This window comes from Bufo bufo, chromosome 2 (assembly GCF_905171765.1).
Source record: "Bufo bufo chromosome 2, aBufBuf1.1, whole genome shotgun sequence".
NCBI lineage: Eukaryota > Metazoa > Chordata > Amphibia > Anura > Bufonidae > Bufo > Bufo bufo.
Window position 1 is genome coordinate 840,835,957 of NC_053390.1, and position 24,441 is coordinate 840,860,397.

At 47.8% G+C, this 24,441-nt stretch overlaps 1 protein-coding gene across 1 annotated transcript in view; it reads right to left on the reverse strand.

Annotated features, from left to right (window-relative positions):
* Positions 1-23,441, reverse strand: part of LOC120990592 (peptidase inhibitor 16-like) — a 48,684-nt gene extending 25,243 nt beyond the window's left edge. The window contains exons 1-2 of the mRNA XM_040419508.1: positions 23,227-23,441; positions 17,300-17,521 (exon numbers count right to left, since the gene is read on the reverse strand). Of these exons, the coding sequence (XP_040275442.1) occupies positions 17,300-17,521; positions 23,227-23,367 (363 nt within the window). The 5' untranslated portion in view covers positions 23,368-23,441. The remainder of the gene's footprint in view (positions 1-17,299; positions 17,522-23,226) is intronic.
* Between the last annotated feature and the right edge of the window lie 1,000 nt (positions 23,442-24,441).

Genomic DNA, 24,441 nt, shown 5'->3' on the forward strand with positions numbered 1-24,441 from the left:
AGTATATAGATGTGTACAGTGTATAGAGGTGTACAGTGTATAGATGTGTACAGTATATAGATGTGTACAGTGTATAGATGTGTACAGTATATAGATGTGTACAGTATATAGATGTGTACAGTATATAGATGTGTACAGTATATAGAGGTGTACAGTATATAGAGGTGTACAGTATATAGATGTGTACAGTATATAGATGTGTACAGTGTATAGAGGTGTACAGTATATAGAGGTGTACAGTATATAGATGTGTACAGTGTATAGAGGTGTACAGTGTATAGAGGTGTACAGTATATAGAGGTGTACAGTATATAGAGGTGTACAGTATATAGAGGTGTACAGTATATAGAGGTGTACAGTATATAGAGGTGTACAGTATATAGAGGTGTACAGTATATAGAGGTGTACAGTATATAGATGTGTACAGTATATAGATGTGTACAGTGTATAGAGGTGTACAGTATATAGAGGTGTACAGTGTATAGAGGTGTACAGTGTATAGAGGTGTACAGTGTATAGAGGTGTACAGTATATAGAGGTGTACAGTATATAGAGGTGTACAGTGTATAGATGTGTACAGTATATAGAGGTGTACAGTGTATAGATGTGTACAGTATATAGATGTGTACAGTATATAGATGTGTACAGTATATACAATGTTGGTGGATAGGACTGCTCTTTGTGGATAGGACTGCTCTGTATGGATAGGACTGCTCTGTATGGATAGGACTGTTCTGTATGGATAGGACTGCTCTGTGTGGATAGGACTGCTCTGTGTGGATAGGACTGCTCTGTATGGATAGGACTGTTCTGTATGGATAGGACTGCTCTGTATGGATAGGACTGCTCTGTATGGATAGGACTGCTCTGTGTGGATAGGACTGTTCTGTATGGATAGGACTGCTCTGTATGGATAGGACTGCTCTGTGTGGATAGGACTGCTCTGTATGGATAGGACTGCTCTGTATGGATAGGACTGCTCTGTATGGATAGGACTGTTCTGTGTGGATAGGACTGCTCTGTATGGATAGGACTGCTCTGTATGGATAGGACTGCTCTGTATGGATAGGACTGCTCTGTATGGATAGGACTGCTCTGTATGGATAGGACTGCTCTGTGTGGATAGGACTGCTCTGTGTGGATAGGACTGCTCTGTATGGATAGGACTGCTCTGTGTGGATAGGACTGCTCTGTATGGATAGGACTGCTCTGTGTGGATAGGACTGCTCTGTATGGATAGGACTGTTCTGTATGGATAGGACTGCTCTGTATGGATAGGACTGTTCTGTGTGGATAGGACTGCTCTGTATGGATAGGACTGCTCTGTATGGATAGTACTGCTCTGCATGGATAGGACTGCTCTGCATGGATAGGACTGCTCTGTATGGATAGGACTGCTCTGTATGGATAGGACTGTTCTGTGTGGATAGGACTGCTCTGTGTGGATAGGACTGCTCTGTATGGATAGTACTGCTCTGTATGGATAGGACTGCTCTGTATGGATAGGACTGCTCTGTATGGATAGGACTGCTCTGTGTGGATAGGACTGCTCTGTATGGATAGTACTGCTCTGTGTGGATAGGACTGCTCTGTATGGATAGGACTGCTCTGTATGGATAGGACTGTTCTGTATGGATAGGACTGCTCTGTATGGATAGGACTGCTCTGTATGGATAGGACTGCTCTGTATGGATAGGACTGCTCTGTATGGATAGGACTGCTCTGTGTGGATAGGACTGTTCTGTGTGGATAGGACTGCTCTGTATGGATAGGACTGCTCTGTATGGATAGGACTGCTCTGTATGGATAGGACTGCTCTGTATGGATAGGACTGCTCTGTATGGATAGGACTGCTCTGTGTGGATAGGACTGCTCTGTGTGGATAGGACTGCTCTGTGTGGATAGGACTGCTCTGTGTGGATAGGACTGCTCTGTATGGATAGGACTGCTCTGTGTGGATAGGACTGCTCTGTATGGATAGGACTGTTCTGTATGGATAGGACTGCTCTGTATGGATAGTACTGCTCTGCATGGATAGGACTGCTCTGCATGGATAGGACTGCTCTGTATGGATAGGACTGCTCTGTATGGATAGGACTGTTCTGTGTGGATAGGACTGCTCTGTGTGGATAGGACTGCTCTGTATGGATAGTACTGCTCTGTATGGATAGGACTGCTCTGTATGGATAGGACTGCTCTGTATGGATAGGACTGCTCTGTATGGATAGGACTGTTCTGTATGGATAGGACTGCTCTGTATGGATAGGACTGCTCTGTATGGATAGGACTGCTCTGTATGGATAGGACTACTCTGTGTGGATAGGACTGTTCTGTATGGATAGGACTGCTCTGTATGGATAGGACTGCTCTGTATGGATAGTACTGCTCTGTATGGATAGGACTGCTCTGTATGGATAGGACTGCTCTGTATGGATAGGACTGCTCTGTGTGGATAGGACTGCTCTGTGTGGATAGGACTGCTCTGTGTGGATAGGACTGCTCTGTGTGGATAGGACTGCTCTGTGTGGATAGGACTGCTCTGTATGGATAGGACTGCTCTGTGTGGATAGGACTGCTCTGTGTGGATAGGACTGCTCTGTATGGATAGGACTGCTCTGTGTGGATAGGACTGCTCTGTGTGGATAGGACTGCTCTGTGTGGATAGGACTGCTCTGTATGGATAGGACTGCTCTGTATGGATAGGACTGCTCTGTATGGATAGGACTGCTCTGTATGGATAGGACTGCTCTGTATGGATAGGACTGATCTGTATGGATAGGACTGCTCTGTATGGATAGGACTGCTCTGTATGGATAGGACTGCTCTGTATGGATAGGACTGCTCTGTATGGATAGGACTGCTCTGTGTGGATAGGACTGCTCTGTATGGATAGGACTGCTCTGTGTGGATAGGACTGCTCTGTGTGGATAGGACTGCTCTGTATGGATAGGACTGCTCTGTGTGGATAGGACTGCTCTGTATGGATAGGACTGCTCTGTATGGATAGGACTGCTCTGTATGGATAGGACTGCTCTGTATGGATAGGACTGATCTGTATGGATAGGACTGCTCTGTATGGATAGGACTGCTCTGTATGGATAGGACTGCTCTGTGTGGATAGGACTGCTCTGTATGGATAGGACTGTTCTGTATGGATAGGACTGCTCTGTATGGATAGGACTGCTCTCTATGGATAGGACTGCTCTGTATGGATAGGACTGCTCTGTATGGATAGGACTGCTCTGTATGGGTGTCACGAGGGTATCTAGAGCCACGTCTGACTCCGTTATACCCGGGGTCAGGAGGTCGCAGCGGGTGGCTGCGCGCTCTATATCTAAAGATCACGTTGTTTCTTAGTGATTGTTTTCTGTGTTTGCCTTGCTATCCTTTTTGTCTCTCTCAGGGATCCGTAGCTTCTCCTCTTCAGCTGTTTCGTGTCTGCCACTCCCAACCTCCTTATATTCTCCCCTCACACTTCTCTAGTTGCCAGTTATAGAGCTTCCTGCCTGGACATCTATACTGACCCACTGGAGTTGTGAATCCTGGTTGTCGTTCCAGAGTGCTTCCCTCCGGATCCCTGTTGGGCTTCTTGTTGTCTCCTGTTGTCGCCCACCTGGGATTATATGTTGAGTCTGTGTTGTCTGTCCTCCCCTTGGCGTTTTCCCTTAGAGTTAGTGGTGCGGACTAGTGTTCCCACCGCCCTGTTCACTACCTAGGGCTCAGCTCAGGGAAAGCCAGGGCTTTAGGCACGTGATCGGCGTACGGGTGAGGAACCCGTCTAGGGACGTCAGGGCAGCCAGGTGCCAGCCGCTAGGTGAGTCAGGGGTCACCACCTTCCCTCTCACTTGGGCAGGGCCTTCCTCGTTCCCTCCCTCTGTGTCACGTATGTGATAGCCACGCCGACCGTGATATTATAACTGGCCCTTACTTTTTGAGAAAAAAAAAATAAAAAAAAAATATTTTTTTTTTTAAATGTTGTTATTTTTTTCTCTCTCTACTTAGAATCCAATATGGATCCTATTGATGCCTTGGCAGAACAGCTTCAAGGCCTGTCTTTGGAGGTGGCAGGATTGAAGGCGTCTGTTCTCCAACAACAGCAGCAAATGCAGCAGACCGCACCCCCAGCGGTTGCTATGGGTAACCAGGTTGTCACTGAACCCAAGGCTGCTCTTCCTGACAGATTCTCTGGGGGAAGGGACAAATTTGCGACGTTCCGTGAGGCCTGCAAATTATATTTTAAGTTGCGCCCTTACTCCTCAAGTAATGAAGAACAGCGGGTAGGGATTGTCATTTCCCTGCTTCAGGGGGATCCGCAATCCTGAGCGTTCTCGTTACCCCCTGGTTCTCAGGCTCTTCGGTCAGTGGAGGGATTTTTTGGGGCTTTGGGTCTCATATATGATGACCCTGACCGAGTCGCCCTGGCTGAGTCGAAGTTCCGGAGACTCCTACAGGGAGATCGGTCAGCAGAGGAATATTGCTCAGAGTTCCGTAGGTGGGCTACGGATACTCAGTGGAACGACCCGGCTCTCAGGAGTCAGTTCTGCTCTGGGTTATCTGAAAGGGTTAAGGATGCACTGGCGCTGTATGAGACCCCCCTTTCCCTTGATGCTGTTATGTCCCTTTCTATCAGAATAGATAGACGTCTTAGGGAGAGATCGAAAATTCCGGAGCAATTGGTTACCTCTCCCAAGCAACAGTCAGCCTGTACGGACTTAGACGAGCCTATGCAGCTAGGCGGAACTTCTCGTCAGGTCCGTCCTCCCGAGGTTCACCGCAGGGGGGGGGGGGCTTGTTTTTTCTGTGGGGGGAAGGGTCATTTCATTAATGTCTGTCCCTCTTTTCTCAAAAACAAAAGACCATCGGAACTACTAACCCCGGGCTGTGCGGAGGATGTCAGCCGGGGGGTATACGTTTCCTCCATACGAACATCTCAATTTGTGTTACCAGCGGTCATTGTTTTTGGTGTTAAGACGGAGTCTATTTCTGTTTTTCTAGACAGTGGAGCAGGGGTAAACTTGATAGATGCCCATTTTGCCCGCACTATGGGTTTGTCTCTCTGTACGCTGCAGAGACCTATTCCCGTATTCGCTATTGATTCTGCTCCTCTGTCTCAGAGAAACCTCACCCACATTGTTCGTAATTTACACCTTCGGGTAGGGGACCACCATAACGAGATGCTTTCATGTTACGTTCTGGAGGGCCTTCCCTCTCCTGTGGTATTGGGTCTTCCCTGGTTGGTAGCGCACAATCCAGTGGTGGATTGGCAGGCCAGGGAGATATTGGAGTGGAGTGAGCATTGCAGAGAGAATTGCTTAAATAACAATTGCTTAATCGCCTCCATAGCTTCCCTACCTACATTTATTTCGGACTTTGAGGACGTTTTTTCTGAAAAGGGTTGTCAGAAACTACCACCTCATCGTCCTTATGATTGCCCGGTTAACCTGATTCCCGGTGCAAAATTACCCAAGTCCAGGTTGTATAATCTTTTGGGTCCCGAGAGACAAGCCATGAAAGATTATATCTCCGAGAGTCTGGCTAAGGGACACATCAGACCCTCTTCTTCACCCGTGGCTGCAGGGTTTTTCTTTGTTAAAAAGAAAGATGGGGGCCTGCGTCCTTGCCTAGATTTCCGTGAGTTAAACCAGATAACCATCCGAGACCCATACCCTCTTCCTCTCATTCCTGACCTTTTTAACCAGATTGCGGGTGCTAGGTGGTTCTCCAAACTTGATCTTAGGGGGGCCTACAATCTGATTCGTATCAGGGAAGGGGATGAGTGGAAGACAGCTTTTAACACCCCTGAGGGGCATTATGAAAATCTTGTTATGCCTTTCGGTCTGACCAATGCCCCCGCTGTCTTCCAACATTTCGTTAATGATATTTTTAGTCATCTCATCGGCAGGTTTGTAGTCATATACCTAGATGATATCTTAATTTATTCGTCTGATCTGAAAACACATGAGGTGCATGTCAGGCAAGTACTGCAGGTCCTACGGACGAATAAATTATATGCGAAAATTGAAAAATGTGTCTTCGCCGTTAGGGAATTACAGTTCCTGGGATATCTATTATCTGCTTCAGGTTTCCGTATGGATCCTGGGAAGGTCCAGGCAATTTTAGATTGGGATCTTCCTGAGAACCTTAAAGCCCTACAACGGTTTTTGGGTTTCGCTAATTTCTATAGAAAGTTCATTAAAAATTATTCAGTGATCGTTAAACCCCTTACCGACATGACTAGGAAGGGGACGGATTTTTCCAAATGGTCTGACGCCGCTAAAGATGCATTTTCCTCTCTAAAGGAGAGGTTTACCTCGGCACCTGTTCTAATTCAACCTGATGTCTCCCAGCCTTTTATTGTCGAGGTAGATGCGTCAGAGGTGGGAGTGGGAGCTGTATTGTCTCAGGGTCCGTCTCCTGGCAAATGGCGTCCTTGCGCTTTCTTTTCCAAAAAATTATCTTCTGCGGAGAAAAATTATGATATTGGAAATAGGGAACTGTTGGCGATTAAGCTAGCGCTTGAAGAGTGGCGTCACTTCTTAGAGGGAGCAATCCACCCCGTCACGGTGATTACGGATCACAAGAACCTTCTGTACCTAGAATCGGCTAAGCGTCTCACCCCTAGACAGGCTAGGTGGTCGCTATTCTTTACCAGATTTAACTTTGTAATCACCTATCGTCCTGGGGCAAAAAATACCAAGGCAGACGCGTTATCTCGTAGTTTCCCTGGAGGGGGTAATGTTAGTGATCCGGTACCTATTTTACAAAGAGGAGTGGTTGTCTCTGCTGTACACTCTGTTCTAGAGGGAAAGGTGTTAGAGGCCCAGGGGGACGCCCCGGCCTCTTGCCCCTCAGAGAAATTGTTTGTACCGTTAAACCTGCGTCTTGAATTATTAAAAGAACATCATAATTCGGCACTTGCTGGACACCCGGGTAGTAAAGCAACTTTGGAGCTTTTATCTCGTCGTTTTTGGTGGCCAAGGTTGCGTCAGGATGTAATGGATTTCGTGTCTACTTGCTCTACTTGTGCACGCGCGAAAGTCTTGCATACACGTCCAGCAGGGTCTTTATTGCCACTTTTCATCCCCAATAGGCCATGGACACATCTGTCAATGGATTTCATCACTGACTTACCGTTGTCTGCGGGTAAAACAGTTATCTTGGTAGTAGTAGACAGGTTTAGCAAAATGGTACACTTTATTGCGCTACCCGCACTTCCTAATGCTAAAACTCTCGCTCAGGTGTTTATCAGTGAAATCGTGAAGCTTCACGGGGTCCCTTCCGATGTGGTTTCGGATCGGGGAACCCAGTTTATTTCTAAGTTTTGGAAAGCTTTTTGTTCACTTGTTCACTTGTCCTTTTCCTCAGCTTTCCATCCTCAGTCGAATGGACAGACTGAGCGTACCAACCAAAACCTAGAAACATATTTAAGATGTTTTGTGTCTGAAAACCAAGAGTTGTGGTCATCATATTTACCGTTAGCTGAGTTTGCCATAAATAATCATTATCAGGAGTCCACTGGCAAGTCACCATTCCTTGGTGCATACGGTTTTCATCCCCAATTTTGTACTTTCAAAGAGGGGGGGTCTTCTGGGGTTCCCGAAGAGGAAAGGTTTTCTTCATCTCTTTCATCTGTATGGCAGAAGGTGCAAGTTAACTTGAAAAAGATGAGTGGTAAATATAAATGCATGGCCGATAAGAAACGGTCGCCAGGTCCGGACCTAGGAGTGAATGACTATGTGTGGTTGTCTACTAGGAATATTAAGTTGAAGGTTCCCTCTTGGAAACTGGGTCCTAGGTTCATTGGTCCTTACAAAATAGTAGCCGTCATTAACCCTGTGGCTTTTCGCCTGGAGCTACCTCAGACTTTTAAGATCCATAACGTCTTCCATAAATCGTTACTCAAGAAGTATGTTCCACCTTCATCGCCGCTGCCACCTCCTCCTGTTATTGTGGATGGTAATCTGGAGTTTCAAATAGCCAGAATTGTTGATTCTCGTCGGGTCCGCCGCTCTCTTCAGTATCTGGTGCATTGGAGGGGTTACGGTCCCGAGTAAAGAATGGGGGTTCCAGCGTCAGAGGTAAACGCCAACAGGTTAATTCAGGCTTTCCATGTCTCTCATCCAGAGAGACCTGGTCCTGAGTGTCCGGAGGCCCCTCGTGAAAGGGGGGGTACTGTCACGAGGGTATCTAGAGCCACGTCTGACTCCGTTATACCCGGGGTCAGGAGGTCGCAGCGGGTGGCTGCGCGCTCTATATCTAAAGATCACGGTGTTTCTTAGTGATTGTTTTCTGTGTTTGCCTTGCTATCCTTTTTGTCTCTCTCAGGGATCCGTAGCTTCTCCTCCTCAGCTGTTTCGTGTCTGCCACTCCCAACCTCCTTATATTCTCCCCTCACACTTCTCTAGTTGCCAGTTATAGAGCTTCCTGCCTGGACATCTATACTGACCCACTGGAGTTGTGAATCCTGGTTGTTGTTCCTGTGTGCTACCCTCCGGATCCCTGTTGGGCTTCTTGTTGTCTCCTGTTGTCGCCCACCTGGGATTATATGTTGAGTTTGTATTGTCTGTCCTTCCCTTGGTGTTTTCCTTTAGAGCTAGTGGTGCGGACTAGTGTTCCCACCGCCCTGTTCACTATCTAGGGCTCAGCTTAGGGAAAGCCAGGGCTTTAGGCACGTGATCGGCGTACGGGTGAGGAACCCGTCTAGGGACGTCAGGGCAGCCAGGTGCCAGCCGCTAGGTGAGTCAGGGGTCACCACCTTCCCTCTCACTTGGGCAGGGCCTTCCTCGTTCCCTCCCTCTGTGTCACGTATGTGATAGTCACGCCGACCGTGATAATGGATAGGACTACTCTGTGTGGATAGGACTGCTCTGTATGGATAGGACTGCTCTGTATGGATAGGACTGCTCTGTATGGATAGGACTGTTCTGTATGGATAGGACTGCTCTGTATGGATAGTACTGCTCTGCATGGATAGGACTGCTCTGTATGGATAGGACTGCTCTGTATGGATAGGACTGCTCTGTATGGATAGGACTGCTCTGTATGGATAGGACTGTTCTGTGTGGATAGGACTGCTCTGTGTGGATAGGACTGCTCTGTATGGATAGGACTGCTCTGTATGGATAGGACTACTCTGTGTGGATAGGACTGTTCTGTATGGATAGGACTGCTCTGTATGGATAGGACTGCTCTGTGTGGATAGGACTGCTCTGTGTGGATAGGACTGCTCTGTGTGGATAGGACTGCTCTGTATGGATAGGACTGCTCTGTATGGATAGGACTGCTCTGTGTGGATAGGACTGCTCTGTATGGATAGGACTGCTCTGTATGGATAGGACTGCTCTGTGTGGATAGGACTGCTCTGTGTGGATAGGACTGCTCTGTATGGATAGGACTGCTCTGTATGGATAGGACTGCTCTGTATGGATAGGACTGATCTGTATGGATAGGACTGCTCTGTATGGATAGGACTGCTCTGTATGGATAGGACTGCTCTGTGTGGATAGGACTGCTCTGTATGGATAGGACTGTTCTGTATGGATAGGACTGCTCTGTATGGATAGGACTGCTCTCTATGGATAGGACTGCTCTGTATGGATAGGACTGCTCTGTATGGATAGGACTGCTCTGTATGGGTGTCACGAGGGTATCTAGAGCCACGTCTGACTCCGTTATACCCGGGGTCAGGAGGTCGCAGCGGGTGGCTGCGCGCTCTATATCTAAAGATCACGTTGTTTCTTAGTGATTGTTTTCTGTGTTTGCCTTGCTATCCTTTTTGTCTCTCTCAGGGATCCGTAGCTTCTCCTCTTCAGCTGTTTCGTGTCTGCCACTCCCAACCTCCTTATATTCTCCCCTCACACTTCTCTAGTTGCCAGTTATAGAGCTTCCTGCCTGGACATCTATACTGACCCACTGGAGTTGTGAATCCTGGTTGTCGTTCCAGAGTGCTTCCCTCCGGATCCCTGTTGGGCTTCTTGTTGTCTCCTGTTGTCGCCCACCTGGGATTATATGTTGAGTTTGTATTGTCTGTCCTTCCCTTGGTGTTTTCCTTTAGAGCTAGTGGTGCGGACTAGTGTTCCCACCGCCCTGTTCACTATCTAGGGCTCAGCTTAGGGAAAGCCAGGGCTTTAGGCACGTGATCGGCGTACGGGTGAGGAACCCGTCTAGGGACGTCAGGGCAGCCAGGTGCCAGCCGCTAGGTGAGTCAGGGGTCACCACCTTCCCTCTCACTTGGGCAGGGCCTTCCTCGTTCCCTCCCTCTGTGTCACGTATGTGATAGTCACGCCGACCGTGATAATGGATAGGACTACTCTGTGTGGATAGGACTGCTCTGTATGGATAGGACTGCTCTGTATGGATAGGACTGCTCTGTATGGATAGGACTGCTCTGTATGGATAGGACTGCTCTGTATGGATAGGACTGCTCTGTATGGATAGGACTGCTCTGTATGGATAGGACTGCTCTGTATGGATAGGACTGCTCTGTATGGATAGGACTGCTCTGTATGGATAGGACTGCTCTGTGTGGATAGGACTGCTCTGTGTGGATAGGACTGCTCTGTATGGATAGGACTGCTCTCTATGGATAGGACTGCTCTGTATGGATAGGACTGCTCTGTATGGATAGGACTGGTCTGTATGGATAGGACTGCTCTGTATGGATAGGACTGCTCTGTGTGGATAGGACTGCTCTGTATGGATAGGACTGCTCTGTATGGATAGGACTGCTCTGTGTGGATAGGACTGCTCTGTGTGGATAGGACTGCTCTGTGTGGATAGGACTGCTCTGTGTGGATAGGACTGCTCTGTGTGGATAGGACTGCTCTGTATGGATAGGACTGTTCTGTATGGATAGGACTGTTCTGTATGGATAGGACTGCTCTGTATGGATCGGACTGCTCTGTGTGGATAGGACTGCTCTGTATGGATAGGACTGCTCTGTATGGATAGGACTGCTCTGTATGGATAGGACTGCTCTGTGTGGATAGGACTGCTCTTTGTGGATAGGACTGCTCTGTATGGATAGGACTGCTCTGTATGGATAGGACTGCTCTGTATGGATAGGACTGTTCTGTATGGATAGGACTGCTCTGTATGGATAGGACTGCTCTGTGTGGATAGTACTGCTCTGTGTGGATAGTACTGCTCTGTGTGGATAGTACTGCTCTGTGTGGATAGGACTGCTCTGTGTGGATAGGACTGTTCTGTGTGGATAGGACTGCTCTGTATGGATAGGACTGCTCTGTGTGGATAGGACTGCTCTGTATGGATAGGACTGCTCTGTGTGGATAGGACTGCTCTGTGTGGATAGGACTGCTCTGTATGGATAGGACTGCTCTGTGTGGATAGGACTGCTCTGTGTGGATAGGACTGCTCTCTATGGATAGGACTGCTCTGTGTGGATAGGACTGTTCTGTGTGGATAGGACTGCTCTGTATGGATAGGACTGCTCTGTGTGGATAGGACTGCTCTGTATGGATAGGACTGCTCTGTATGGATAGGACTGTTCTGTATGGATAGGACTGCTCTCTATGGATAGGACTGCTCTGTGTGGATAGGACTGTTCTGTGTGGATAGGACTGCTCTGTATGGATAGGACTGCTCTCTATGGATAGGACTGCTCTGTGTGGATAGGACTGCTCTGTGTGGATAGGACTGCTCTGTATGGATAGGACTGTTCTGTATGGATAGGACTGCTCTGTATGGATAGGACTGCTCTGTGTGGATAGGACTGTTCTGTATGGATAGGACTGCTCTGTGTGGATAGGACTGCTCTGTGTGGATAGGACTGCTCTGTATGGATAGGACTGCTCTGTGTGGATAGGACTGTTCTGTGTGGATAGGACTGCTCTGTATGGATAGGACTGCTCTGTGTGGATAGGACTGCTCTGTATGGATTGGACTGCTCTGTGTGGATAGGACTGCTCTGTATGGATAGGACTGCTCTGTATGGATAGGACTGCTCTGTATGGATAGGACTGCTCTGTATGGATAGGACTGCTCTGTATGGATAGGACTGCTCTGTATGGATAGGACTGTTCTGTATGGATAGGACTGCTCTGTATGGATAGGACTGCTCTGTGTGGATAGGACTGCTCTGTATGGATAGGACTGTTCTGTATGGATAGGACTGCTCTGTGTGGATAGGACTGCTCTGTGTGGATAGGACTGCTCTGTATGGATAGGACTGCTCTGTGTGGATAGGACTGTTCTGTGTGGATAGGACTGCTCTGTATGGATAGGACTGCTCTGTGTGGATAGGACTGCTCTGTATGGATTGGACTGCTCTGTGTGGATAGGACTGCTCTGTATGGATAGGACTGCTCTGTATGGATAGGACTGCTCTGTATGGATAGGACTGCTCTGTATGGATAGGACTGCTCTGTATGGATAGGACTGCTCTGTATGGATAGGACTGTTCTGTATGGATAGGACTGCTCTGTATGGATAGGACTGCTCTGTATGGATAGGACTGCTCTGTATGGATAGGACTGCTCTGTATGGATAGGACTGATCTGTATGGATAGGACTGCTCTGTATGGATAGGACTGCTCTGTGTGGATAGGACTGCTCTGTATGGATAGGACTGCTCTGTATGGATAGGACTGCTCTGTGTGGATAGGACTGTTCTGTATGGATAGGACTGCTCTGTATGGATAGGACTGCTCTGTATGGATAGGACTGCTCTGTATAGATAGGACTGCTCTGTGTGGATAGGACTGCTCTGTGTGGATAGGACTGTTCTGTATGGATAGGACTGCTCTGTATGGATAGGACTGCTCTTTGAGGATAGGACTGTTGTATGTGGATAGGACTGCTGTATTCAGATAGGACTGTTCTGTATAGATAGGACTGCTCTGTATGGATAGGACTGCTCTGTATGGATAGGACTGCTCTGTGTGGATAGGACTGTTCTGTGTGGATAGGACTGCTCTGTATGGATAGGACTGCTCTGTATGGATAGGACTGCTCTGTATGGATAGGACTGCTCTGTATGGATAGGACTGCTCTGTATGGATAGGACTGTTCTGTGTGGATAGGACTGCTCTGTATGGATAGGACTGCTCTGTATGGATAGGACTGCTCTGTATGGATAGGACTGCTCTGTATGGATAGGACTGATCTGTATGGATAGGACTGCTCTGTATGGATAGGACTGCTCTGTATGGATAGGACTGCTCTGTATGGATAGGACTGCTCTGTATGGATAGGACTGCTCTGTATAGATAGGACTGCTCTGTATGGATAGGACTGCTCTGTATGGATAGGACTGCTCTGTATGGATAGGACTGCTCTGTATGGATAGGACTGCTCTGTATGGATAGGACTGCTCTGTATGGATAGGACTGCTCTGTGTGGATAGGACTGCTCTGTGTGGATAGGACTGCTCTGTGTGGATAGGACTGCTCTGTGTGGATAGGACTGCTCTGTATGGATAGGACTGTTCTGTATGGATAGGACTGCTCTGTATGGATAGGACTGCTCTGTATGGATAGGACTGCTCTGTATGGATAGGACTGCTCTGTATGGATAGGACTGCTCTGTGTGGATAGGACTGATCTGTATGGATAGGACTGCTCTGTATGGATAGGACTGCTCTGTGTGGATAGTACTGCTCTGTATGGATAGGACTGCTCTGTGTGGATAGGACTGCTCTGTGTGGATAGGACTGCTCTGTGTGGATAGGACTGCTCTGTGTGGATAGGACTGCTCTGTGTGGATAGGACTGTTCTGTATGGATAGGACTGCTCTGTATGGATAGGACTGCTCTGTATGGATAGGACTGCTCTGTATGGATAGGACTGCTCTGTATGGATAGGACTGCTCTGTGTGGATAGGACTGCTCTGTGTGGATAGGACTGCTCTGTGTGGATAGGACTGCTCTGTATGGATAGGACTGCTCTGTGTGGATAGGACTGCTCTGTATGGATAGGACTGCTCTGTATGGATAGGACTGTTCTGTATGGATAGGACTGTTCTGTATGGATAGGACTGCTCTGTATGGATAGGACTGCTCTCTATGGATAGGACTGCTCTGTATGGATAGGACTGTTCTGTATGGATAGGACTGCTCTCTATGGATAGGACTCCTATTGTCTGATCGGACGCTGCAGATAGGATCTCTGTGTGGACAGGACTGCTCTTTGAGGATAGGACTGTTGTATGTGGATAGGACTGCTGTATTCAGATAGGACTGCTCTGTATGGATAGGACTGATCTGTATGGATAGGACTGATCTGTATGGATAGGACTGATCTGTATGGATAGGACTGATCTGTATGGATAGGACTGATCTGTATGGATAGGACTGATCTGTATGGATAGGACTGATCTGTATGGATAGGACTGCTCTGTATGGATAGGACTGCTCTGTGTGGATAGGACTGCTCTGTATAGATAGGACTGCTCTGTATAGATAGGACTGTTCTGTATGGATAGGACTGCTCTCTATGGATAGGACTGCTCTGTATGGATAGGACTGCTCTCTATGGATAGGACTGCTCTCTATGGATAGGACTGCTCTCTATGGATAGGACTGCTCTGTATGGATAGGACTGTTCTGTATGGATAGGACTGCTCTGTGTGGATAGGACTGCTCTGTGTGGATAGGACTGCTCTGTGTGGATAGGACTGTTCTGTATGGATAGGACTGCTCTGTATGGATAGGACTGCTCTGTATGGATAGGACTGTTCTGTATGGATAGGACTGCTCTGTATGGATAGGACTGCTCTGTATGGATAGGACTGCTCTGTATGGATAGGACTGCTCTGTATGGATAGGACTGTTCTGTATGGATAGGACTGCTCTGTATAGATAGGACTGCTCTGTATGGATAGGACTGCTCTGTGTGGATAGGACTGCTCTGTATGGATAGGACTGCTCTGTATGGATAGGACTGCTCTGTATGGATAGGACTGCTCTGTATGGATAGGACTGCTCTGTATGGATAGGACTGCTCTGTATGGATAGGACTGCTCTGTATGGATAGGACTGCTCTGTATAGATAGGACTGCTCTGTATGGATAGGACTGCTCTGTATGGATAGGACTGCTCTGTATGGATAGGACTGCTCTCTATGGATAGGACTGCTCTCTATGGATAGGACTGCTCTGTATAGATAGGACTGCTCTGTATGGATAGGACTGATCTGTATGGATAGGACTGCTCTGTATGGATAGGACTGCTCTGTATAGATAGGACTGCTCTGTATGGATAGGACTGATCTGTATGGATAGGACTGCTCTGTGTGGATAGGACTGCTCTGTGTGGATAGGACTGCTCTGTATGGATAGGACTGCTCTGTATGGATTGGACTGCTCTGTAGGGATAGGACTGCTCTGTATGGATAGGACTGCTCTGTGTGGATAGGACTGTTCTGTATGGATAGGACTGTTCTGTGTGGATAGGACTGCTCTGTATGGATAGGACTGCTCTGTGTGGATAGGACTGCTCTGTGTGGATAGGACTGCTCTGTATGGATAGGACTGCTCTGTATGGATAGGACTGCTCTGTGTGGATAGGACTGCTCTGTGTGGATAGGACTGCTCTGTATGGATAGGACTGCTCTGTATGGATAGGACTGCTCTGTATGGATAGGACTGCTCTGTATGGATAGGACTGCTCTGTATGGATAGGACTGCTCTGTGTGGATAGGACTGCTCTGTGTGGATAGGACTGCTCTGTGTGGATAGGACTGCTCTGTGTGGATAGGACTGCTCTGTATGGATAGGACTGCTCTGTATGGATAGGACTGCTCTGTATGGATAGGACTGCTCTGTATGGATAGGACTGTTCTGTATGGATAGGACTGCTCTGTATGGATAGGACTGCTCTGTGTGGATAGGACTGTTCTGTATGGATAGGACTGTTCTGTGTGGATAGGACTGCTCTGTATGGATAGGACTGCTCTGTATGGATAGGACTGCTCTGTATGGATAGGACTGCTCTGTATGGATAGGACTGCTCTGTATGGATAGGACTGCTCTGTGTGGATAGGACTGTTCTGTATGGATAGGACTGCTCTGTATGGATAGGACTGCTCTGTGTGGATAGGACTGGTCTGTATGGATAGGACTGCTCTGTATGGATAGGACTGCTCTGTATGGATAGGACTGCTCTGTATGGATAGGACTGCTCTGTATGGATAGGACTGCTCTGTATGGATAGGACTGCTCTGTGTGGATAGGACTGCTCTCTGTGGATAGGACTGCTCTGTATGGATAGGACTGCTCTGTATGGATAGGACTGCTCTGTATGGATAGGACTACTCTGTGTGGATAGGACTGCTCTGTATGGATAGGACTGCTCTGTATGGATAGGACTGCTCTGTGTGGATAGGACTGTTCTGTGTGGATAGGACTGCTCTGTATGGATAGGACTGTTCTCTATGGATAGGACTGTTCTGTATGGATAGGACTGCTCTGTGTGGATAGGACTGCTCTGTGTGGATAGGACTGTTCTGTATGGATAGGACTGTTCTGTATGGATAGGACTGATCTGTATGGATAGGACTGCTCTGTGTGGATAGGACTGCTCTGTATGGATAGAACTTCTCTGTGTGGATCGGACTGCTCTGTATGGATCGGACTGCTCTGTATGGATAGGACTGATCTGTGTGGATAGGACTGTTCTGTGTGGATAGGACTGCTCTGTGTGGATAGGACTGCTCTGTGTGGATAGGACTGCTCTGTATGGATAGGACTGCTCTGTATGGATAGGACTGCTCTGTATGGATAGGACTGCTCTGTATGGATAGGACTGTTCTGTGTGGATAGGACTGCTCTGTGTGGATAGGACTGCTCTCTATGGATAGGACTGCTCTCTATGGATAGGACTCCTATTGTCTGATCGGACTCTGCAGATAGGATCTCTGTGTGGACAGGACTGCTCTTTGAGGATAGGACTGTTGTATGTGGATAGGACTGCTGTATTCAGATAGGACTGTTGTATGTGGATAGGACTGCTGTATTCAGATAGGACTGTTGTGTGTGGATAGGACTGCTGTTTTCAGATAGGACTGCTCTTTTCAGAGGGACTCCTCTTGTCTGATCGGACTCTGCAGATAGGACTTCTGTGTGGACAGGACTGCTCTTTGAGGATAGGACTGCTGTGTGTGGATAGGACTGCTGTTTTCAGATAGGACTGCTTGGGCAGGACGGTATATAGCAGTTTAGGTGTAATCTGAGATGGCAGACAGAGATCTAGAAATCATTGATCTGTACCACGCTCTGCAGGGCCGTACCCTCTGTCCTGGACATCACGATGGATGCCAGTGGGTTGTGTGGAGAGGAGCTGTACCTGGGTGTAGTGTCCACACATCTGTCCTTCCTGACAGGCTTCAGTGGTGAAGTTGTAGTAGTCGCGCTCTCGGTGCCAGTCAGCCAGACCCAGCTCCACATCCAGACTGGATCCGGACATTATGAAGAGGTTCTCTCCTCGGAACCCGCGCTCCTCGTTATGATCCCAGATACATTTTGCAGCGTAAGACTTTGCCAGGTCTTCGAGCGTCTGGTCCCATCGCTGCAAATATACAAAAACAACTGGAACTACAGTACTGACCGCCATTAAAGGGTTCCTCAACATTCATCAATCACACCAGTAACCGATCCATGTAAAGGAGCTCAGGTAGGTATATACAACGACTGGAGTACACATCATGATTAGGTTATTGGTCATTTACTCAGGGCCTCTCCCTTAAACCTCTAGATTTTTCCCCAACCCCAGCCTTCCAATAAACACACACAATCACTGTTCGGATTAAATCGGCCACAGCAGCCGTCCTATTAATAAAGTAAATACATAACACAAATAAAATAACATTAACCCTGACGAGGGAGATCGTAGAAGCCCCAAAATTTTACATCCATAAAAACCCAACATGGCACTTCCATCTTGCCTCCAGCTGTAAAAACACAAGCTGGGAGACACCAACTGATAGACACCTCTCCGAACCAACCAAGTGCCTTAACTATGAGAGTCCAGCCCCACCATTGAGGCCCTCCCATTTCCCAATACCGTTCTATACCACCAACTTCTAGGATCTCCCAACACCTCGACTGCAACTCAACATGAACAATTCAAAACCCTATAAAAAACCACGCCACCACCACTCGATATAACCCATGTTGGTGTTCCAGTATCCTTACAAATGTTCAACCCCTCCACACCGGTCACTGGACTGTAGATGTGATGTGTACACCGGTCACTGGACTGTAGATGTGATGTGTACAGCGGTCACTGGACTGTAGATGTGATGTATACACCGGTCACCGGACTGTAGATGTGATGTATACACCGGTCACCGGACTGTAGATGTGATGTGTACACCAGTCACTGGACTGTAGATGTAATGTGTACACCAGTCACTGGACTGTAGATGTAATGTGTACACTGGTCACCGGACTGTAGATGTGATGTGTACACCAGTCACTGGACTGTAGATGTAATGTGTACATCGGTCACTAAACTGTAGATGTGATGTGTACATCGGTCACTATACCTTTTACTGGACATACATCACATCTACAGTCCAGTGACTGATGTACACATCACATCTACAGTCCGGTGACTGATGTACACATCACATCTACAGTCCAGTGACCGGTGTACACATCACATCTACAGTCCGGTGACCAGTGTATACATCACATCTACAGTCCAGTGACTGGTGTACACATCACATCTACAGTCCAGTGACCAGTGTACACATCACATCTACAGTCCAGTGACTGGTGTACACATCACATCTACAGTCCAGTGACCGGTGTACACATCACATCTACAGTCCAGTGACCGCTGTACACATCACATCTACAGTCCAGTGACTGGTGTACACATCACATCTACAGTCCGGTGACCGGTGTATACATCACATCTACAGTCCGGTGACCGGTGTACACATCACATCTACAGTCCAGTGACTGGTGTACACATCACATCTACAGTCCGGTGACCGGTGTACACATCACATCTACAGTCCAGTGACCGGTGTACACATCACATCTACAGTCCAGTGACCGGTGTACACATCACATCTACAGTCCAGTGACCGGTGTACACATCACATCTACAGTCCAGTGACCGGTGTACACATCACATCTACAGTCCAGTGACCGCTGTACACATCACATCTACAGTCCAGTGACTGGTGTACACATTACATCTACAGTCCAGTGACTGGTGTACACATCACATCTACAGTCCAGTGACTGGTGTACACATCACATCTACAGTCCAGTGACTGGTGTACACATCACATCTACAGTCCAGTGACTGGTGTACACATCACATCTACAGTCCAGTGACTGGTGTACACATTACATCTACAGTCCAGTGACTGGTGTACAAGTCACACTTCCATTTCTTGCTGAGGTCAGTGTGGGTGACTGTTTTGGCAATTTAACGCTCGCAAGATAATGTCTAAACAATGTAAAAGTTGAAAAAGTTAAATGGAGCGTTCAAATTAAGCAGAAAAAATGTATACAACATTGATACAATTAGAGGATTCCAAGGGTCACAGAGGAAATCACTAAACACCAGCAACTAAGCCATAGAATGTACCACTGACCACCAAGTGATAAAATGTACCACTGACCACCAGCCAGCAAGTCATAGAATGTACCACTGACCACCAAGTGATAAAATGTACCACTGACCACCAGCCAGCAAGTCATAGAATGTACCACTGACCACCAAGTGATAAAATGTACCACTGACCACCAAGTGATAAAATGTACCACTGACCACCAGCCAGCAAGTCATAGAATGTACCACTGACCACCAAGTGATAAAATGTACCACTGACCACCAGCAAGTAAGTCACAGAATAAACCACTGAACACCAGCCAGCAAGTCATAGAATGTACCACTGACCACCAGCCAGCAAGTCATAGAATGTACCACTGACCACCAGCCAGCAAGTCATAGAATGTACCACTGACCACCAGCCAGCAAGTCATAGAATGTACCACTGACCACCAGCCAGCAGGTCCTAGAATGTACCACTGAACACAAGCCACCCACCAAGTTATGGAATGTATTACAGACCACCAGCCACCAAGTCACAGAATGTGACCACGAGCCGCCAAGTCACAGAATGTACCACTGACCACCAGCCAGCAAGTCATAGAATGTACCACTGACCACCAGCCAGCGAGTCATAGAATGTACCACAAACCACCAAACAGCAAGTCATTGAATCTACCACTGACCACCAGCCAGTAAGTCCTAGAATGTACCACTGACCACCAGCCAGGTAGTCATAAAATGTACCACTGACCACCAGCCAGGAAGTCACAGAATGTACCACTGACCACCAGTACCCAAGTCGTAGAATGTACCACTGACTACAAGCCACCAAGTCATAGAATGTACTACTTACCCCCAGCCAGCAAGTCTAGAATCTACCACTGACCACCAACCAGCAAGTCTAGAATGTACCACTGACCACCAACCAGCAAGTCATAGAATGTACCACTGATCACCAGCCAGCAAGTCGTAGAATGTACAACTGACCATCAGCCTGCAAGTCATAGAATGTATTACAGACCACCAGCCACCAAGTCATAGAATGTACCACTGACCACCAGCCAGCAGGTCATAGAATGTACCACTGAACACAAGCCACCCACCAAGTTATGGAATGTATTACAGACCACCAGCCAGCAAGTCATAGAAATACCACTGACCACCAGCCACCAAGTCACAGAATGTACCACTAACCTCCAGCCAACAACTCATAGAATGTGACCACGAGCCGCCAAGTCACAGAATGTACCACTGACCACCATTAACCAAGTCATAGAATGTACCACTGACCACCAGCTAGCAAATTATAGAATGTAGCACTGACCACCAGCTAGCAAGTCATAGAATGTACCACTGACCACCAACCAGGAAGTCATAGAATGTACCACTGACCACCAGTACCCAAGTCGTAGAATGTACCACTGACCACAAGCCACCAAGTCATAGAATGTACTACTTACCCCCAGCCAGCAAGTCTAGAATCTACCACTGACCAGCAAGTCTAGAATGTACCACTGACCAGCAAGTCATAGAATGTACCACTGATCACCAGCCAGCAAGTCGTAGAATGTACAACTGACCATCAGCCAGCAAGTCTAGAATATACCAGTAATCACAAGCCAGCTGACCACTGACCCCAGCCAGGAAGTCATAGAATGTACCACTGACCACCAGTACCCAAGTCGTAGAATGTACCACTGACCACAAGCCACCAAGTCATAGAATGTACTACTTACCCCCAGCCAGCAAGTCACAGAATGTACCACTGGCCACCAGCTAGCAAATCATAGAATGTACCACTGACCACCAGCCAGCAAGTCATAGAATGCACCACCGACCACCAACCACAAAGTCATAGAATGTACCACTGACCACCAGCTAGCAAGTAATAGACTGTACCACTGACCGCCAACCACAAAGTCATAGAATGTACCACTGACCACCAGCCAGCAGGTCATAGAATGTACCACTTACCACAAGCTAGCAAGTCATAGAATTTACTACTGACCACCAGCCAGGAAGTCATAGAATGTACCACTGACCACCAGTAACCAAGTCGTAGAATGTACCACTGACCACAAGCCACCAAGTCATAGAATGTACTACTTACCCCCAGCCAGCAAGTCTAGAATGTACCTCTGACCACCAACCAGCAAGTCATAGAATGTACCACTGACCACCAACCAGCAAGTCATAGAATGTACCACTGACCACAAACCAGCAAGTCATAGAATGTACCACTGACCACCAGCCAGCAAGTCTAGAATGTACCAGTAATCACCAGCAACCAATTCATAGAATGTACCACTGACCACCAACTAGCAAGTCATAGAATGTACCACTGACCACCAACTAGCAAGTCATAGACTGCACCACTGACCACCAACTAGCAAGTCATAGAATGTACCACTGACCACCAACTAGCAAGTCATAGAATGTACTACTGACCACCAACTAGCAAGTCATAGTATATACTACTAACCACCAGCAACCAAGTCATAGAATGTACCACTGACCACCAGCTAGCAAGTCATAGAATGTACCACTGACCACCAGCCAGCAAGTCATAGAATGCACCACCGACCACCAACCACAAAGTCATAGAATGTACCACTGACCACCAGCTAGCAAGTAATAGAATGTACCACTGACCGCCAACCACAAAAGTCATAGAATGTACCACTGACCACGAGCTAGCAAGTCATAGAATGTAGCACTGACCACCAGCCAGGAAGTCATAGAATGTACCACTGACCACCAGCCAGCAGGTCATAGAATGTACCACTTACCACAAGCTAGCAAGTCATAGAATTTACTACTGACCACCAGCCAGGAAGTCATAGAATGTACCACTGACCACCAGTAACCAAGTCGTAGAATGTACCACTGACCACAAGCCACCAAGTCATAGAATGTACTACTTACCCCCAGCCAGCAAGTCTAGAATGTACCTCTGACCACCAACCAGCAAGTCATAGAATGTACCACTGACCACCAACCAGCAAGTCATAGAATGTACCACTGACTTCCAGCCAGCATGTCGTAGAATGTACAACTGACCACCAGCCAGCAAGTCTAGAATGTACCAGTAATCACCAGCAACCAATTCATAGAATGTACCACTGACCACCAACTAGCAAGTCATAGAATGTACTACTGACCACCAACTAGCAAGTCATAGAATGTACCACTGACCACCAGCAACCAAGTCATAGAATGTACCACTAACCACCAGCAACCAAGTCATAGAATGTACCACTAACCACCAGCAACCAAGTCATAGAATGTACCACTGACCACCAACTAGCAAGTCATAGAATATACTACTGACCACCAGCCACCAAGTGTTGGAATGTTCTTCTGTCCACCAAGCCTGTAATGATCTAGTGCATCAGCTACTGATCTTATCGGTCTATATGAATGGACTGTGGTTCAGACACTGAAGATAAATATGACTGGACTATGGGTCAGGCCTAGAAGGTACAAATAACTAGACAATGGGTCAGATATGAAGGTCTATATGACTGAACTATGGGTTAAACTGTGAAGATTCATATGACTGGACTTTGGGTCAGACCTAGACGATCCATATGCCTGTCCCCCTAGAAGCATTGTCACCTGTCACTCCCCATGTCATGGATTGTCTGATCTGTCAGGTATTGGAGAAGTCATTATTCCCAGACGTGTCCTCATCTTACCAGAGCCTTCATGTCAGCCGCTGGTGGTTCTGCCCTGGCGCGATAGAAATTGTGCTTCTCCACAATGGTCTTCTTCTCTTCATCTGTCAGTGCTGTGATCAGGTGAACCAGGCAGAGCAGCATGTATTGGGGCCCTTGCATCCTGGATCCAGGAGTCCACGTTCTGCGATGTCATGTAGCATATGAGGAGGCCCAGGTAGTGTGAGGGACTGTGAGGCCTGACACTGTGTGACTATACAAAGGAGTCAGAGGCTATAAAGTTTGTGGCAGGGTGGGACGCGCGTCATCTCTCCACCCGCTGATGTATTGTGCTGGAAGCAGAAATATTGTCTTTTAGGGACCAGGGACTGGGCAGAGCCGCAGAACGAGCCGAGCCTCCAGCCAGGGATTAGCAACACGGCTGTAAAAGTTTATGTTCTCCTATAGAATGTGGAGAGCAGTCCATCGGAGGCTACACCTTAACCCTTCCTTCCCTGGTCTGGAGTTAATCACCTGCTGTTACCCTCAGGCGTTAATCCGGCACAGATGGAGTGTTACTAGTAATTGGCCTCTTTACTGGTGGAGCTGTCCATGTGCCAGGGTCAAGCATGATGCCAGGAGGCTGAAAACTGAAAACCATCCTCAACTCCAAAGGTGGAACCTGCTGGGGAAAGCTGGACAGACCTCCCGGTGCTGTGCCGAGGGGGGCTTCTGGTGACAACCGAGAAGGGCCCTTCACAGGGGGACACACAAGGGTGTGAACAATGTGGGCAATGGGGGACCTAGAAGTTGCAGCAAACAACTGGCAAGCACATAGTTAATTTCACAATGGTTGCTTAAAGGGAGTCGTTATGTTACTGGTGCCGAGTTCAGTCCAGGACACCAGGGCGGTCCAGCTGTATGTCCTAGGACACCTTATTTAATGCACAATGTCTATAGCTCCCCCCATATTAGTGGCTCTGTACCCCAGGGGCCCTGTCCATCTGGTCTGGTCAGTAGACACTCGCTCAGGTGCTGCCTCCGTTATCCAGAGCGATGGTGCTGACCGCGATCTCCGCTGACGTCTCTGGTATCCGTCAGTCCGCGAGATGACGCTTTGTCTCTGGCGGAAAGAACTTCATTAGCAGCAGCAGCGACGATGATTCTGCTGCCCGGACAGTGAATGAGAAGATAATCCATCCGCTCGTCTCCTCCGAAATCAGTGGACCAAACACCGAACATAGGACAGAAGGGGCT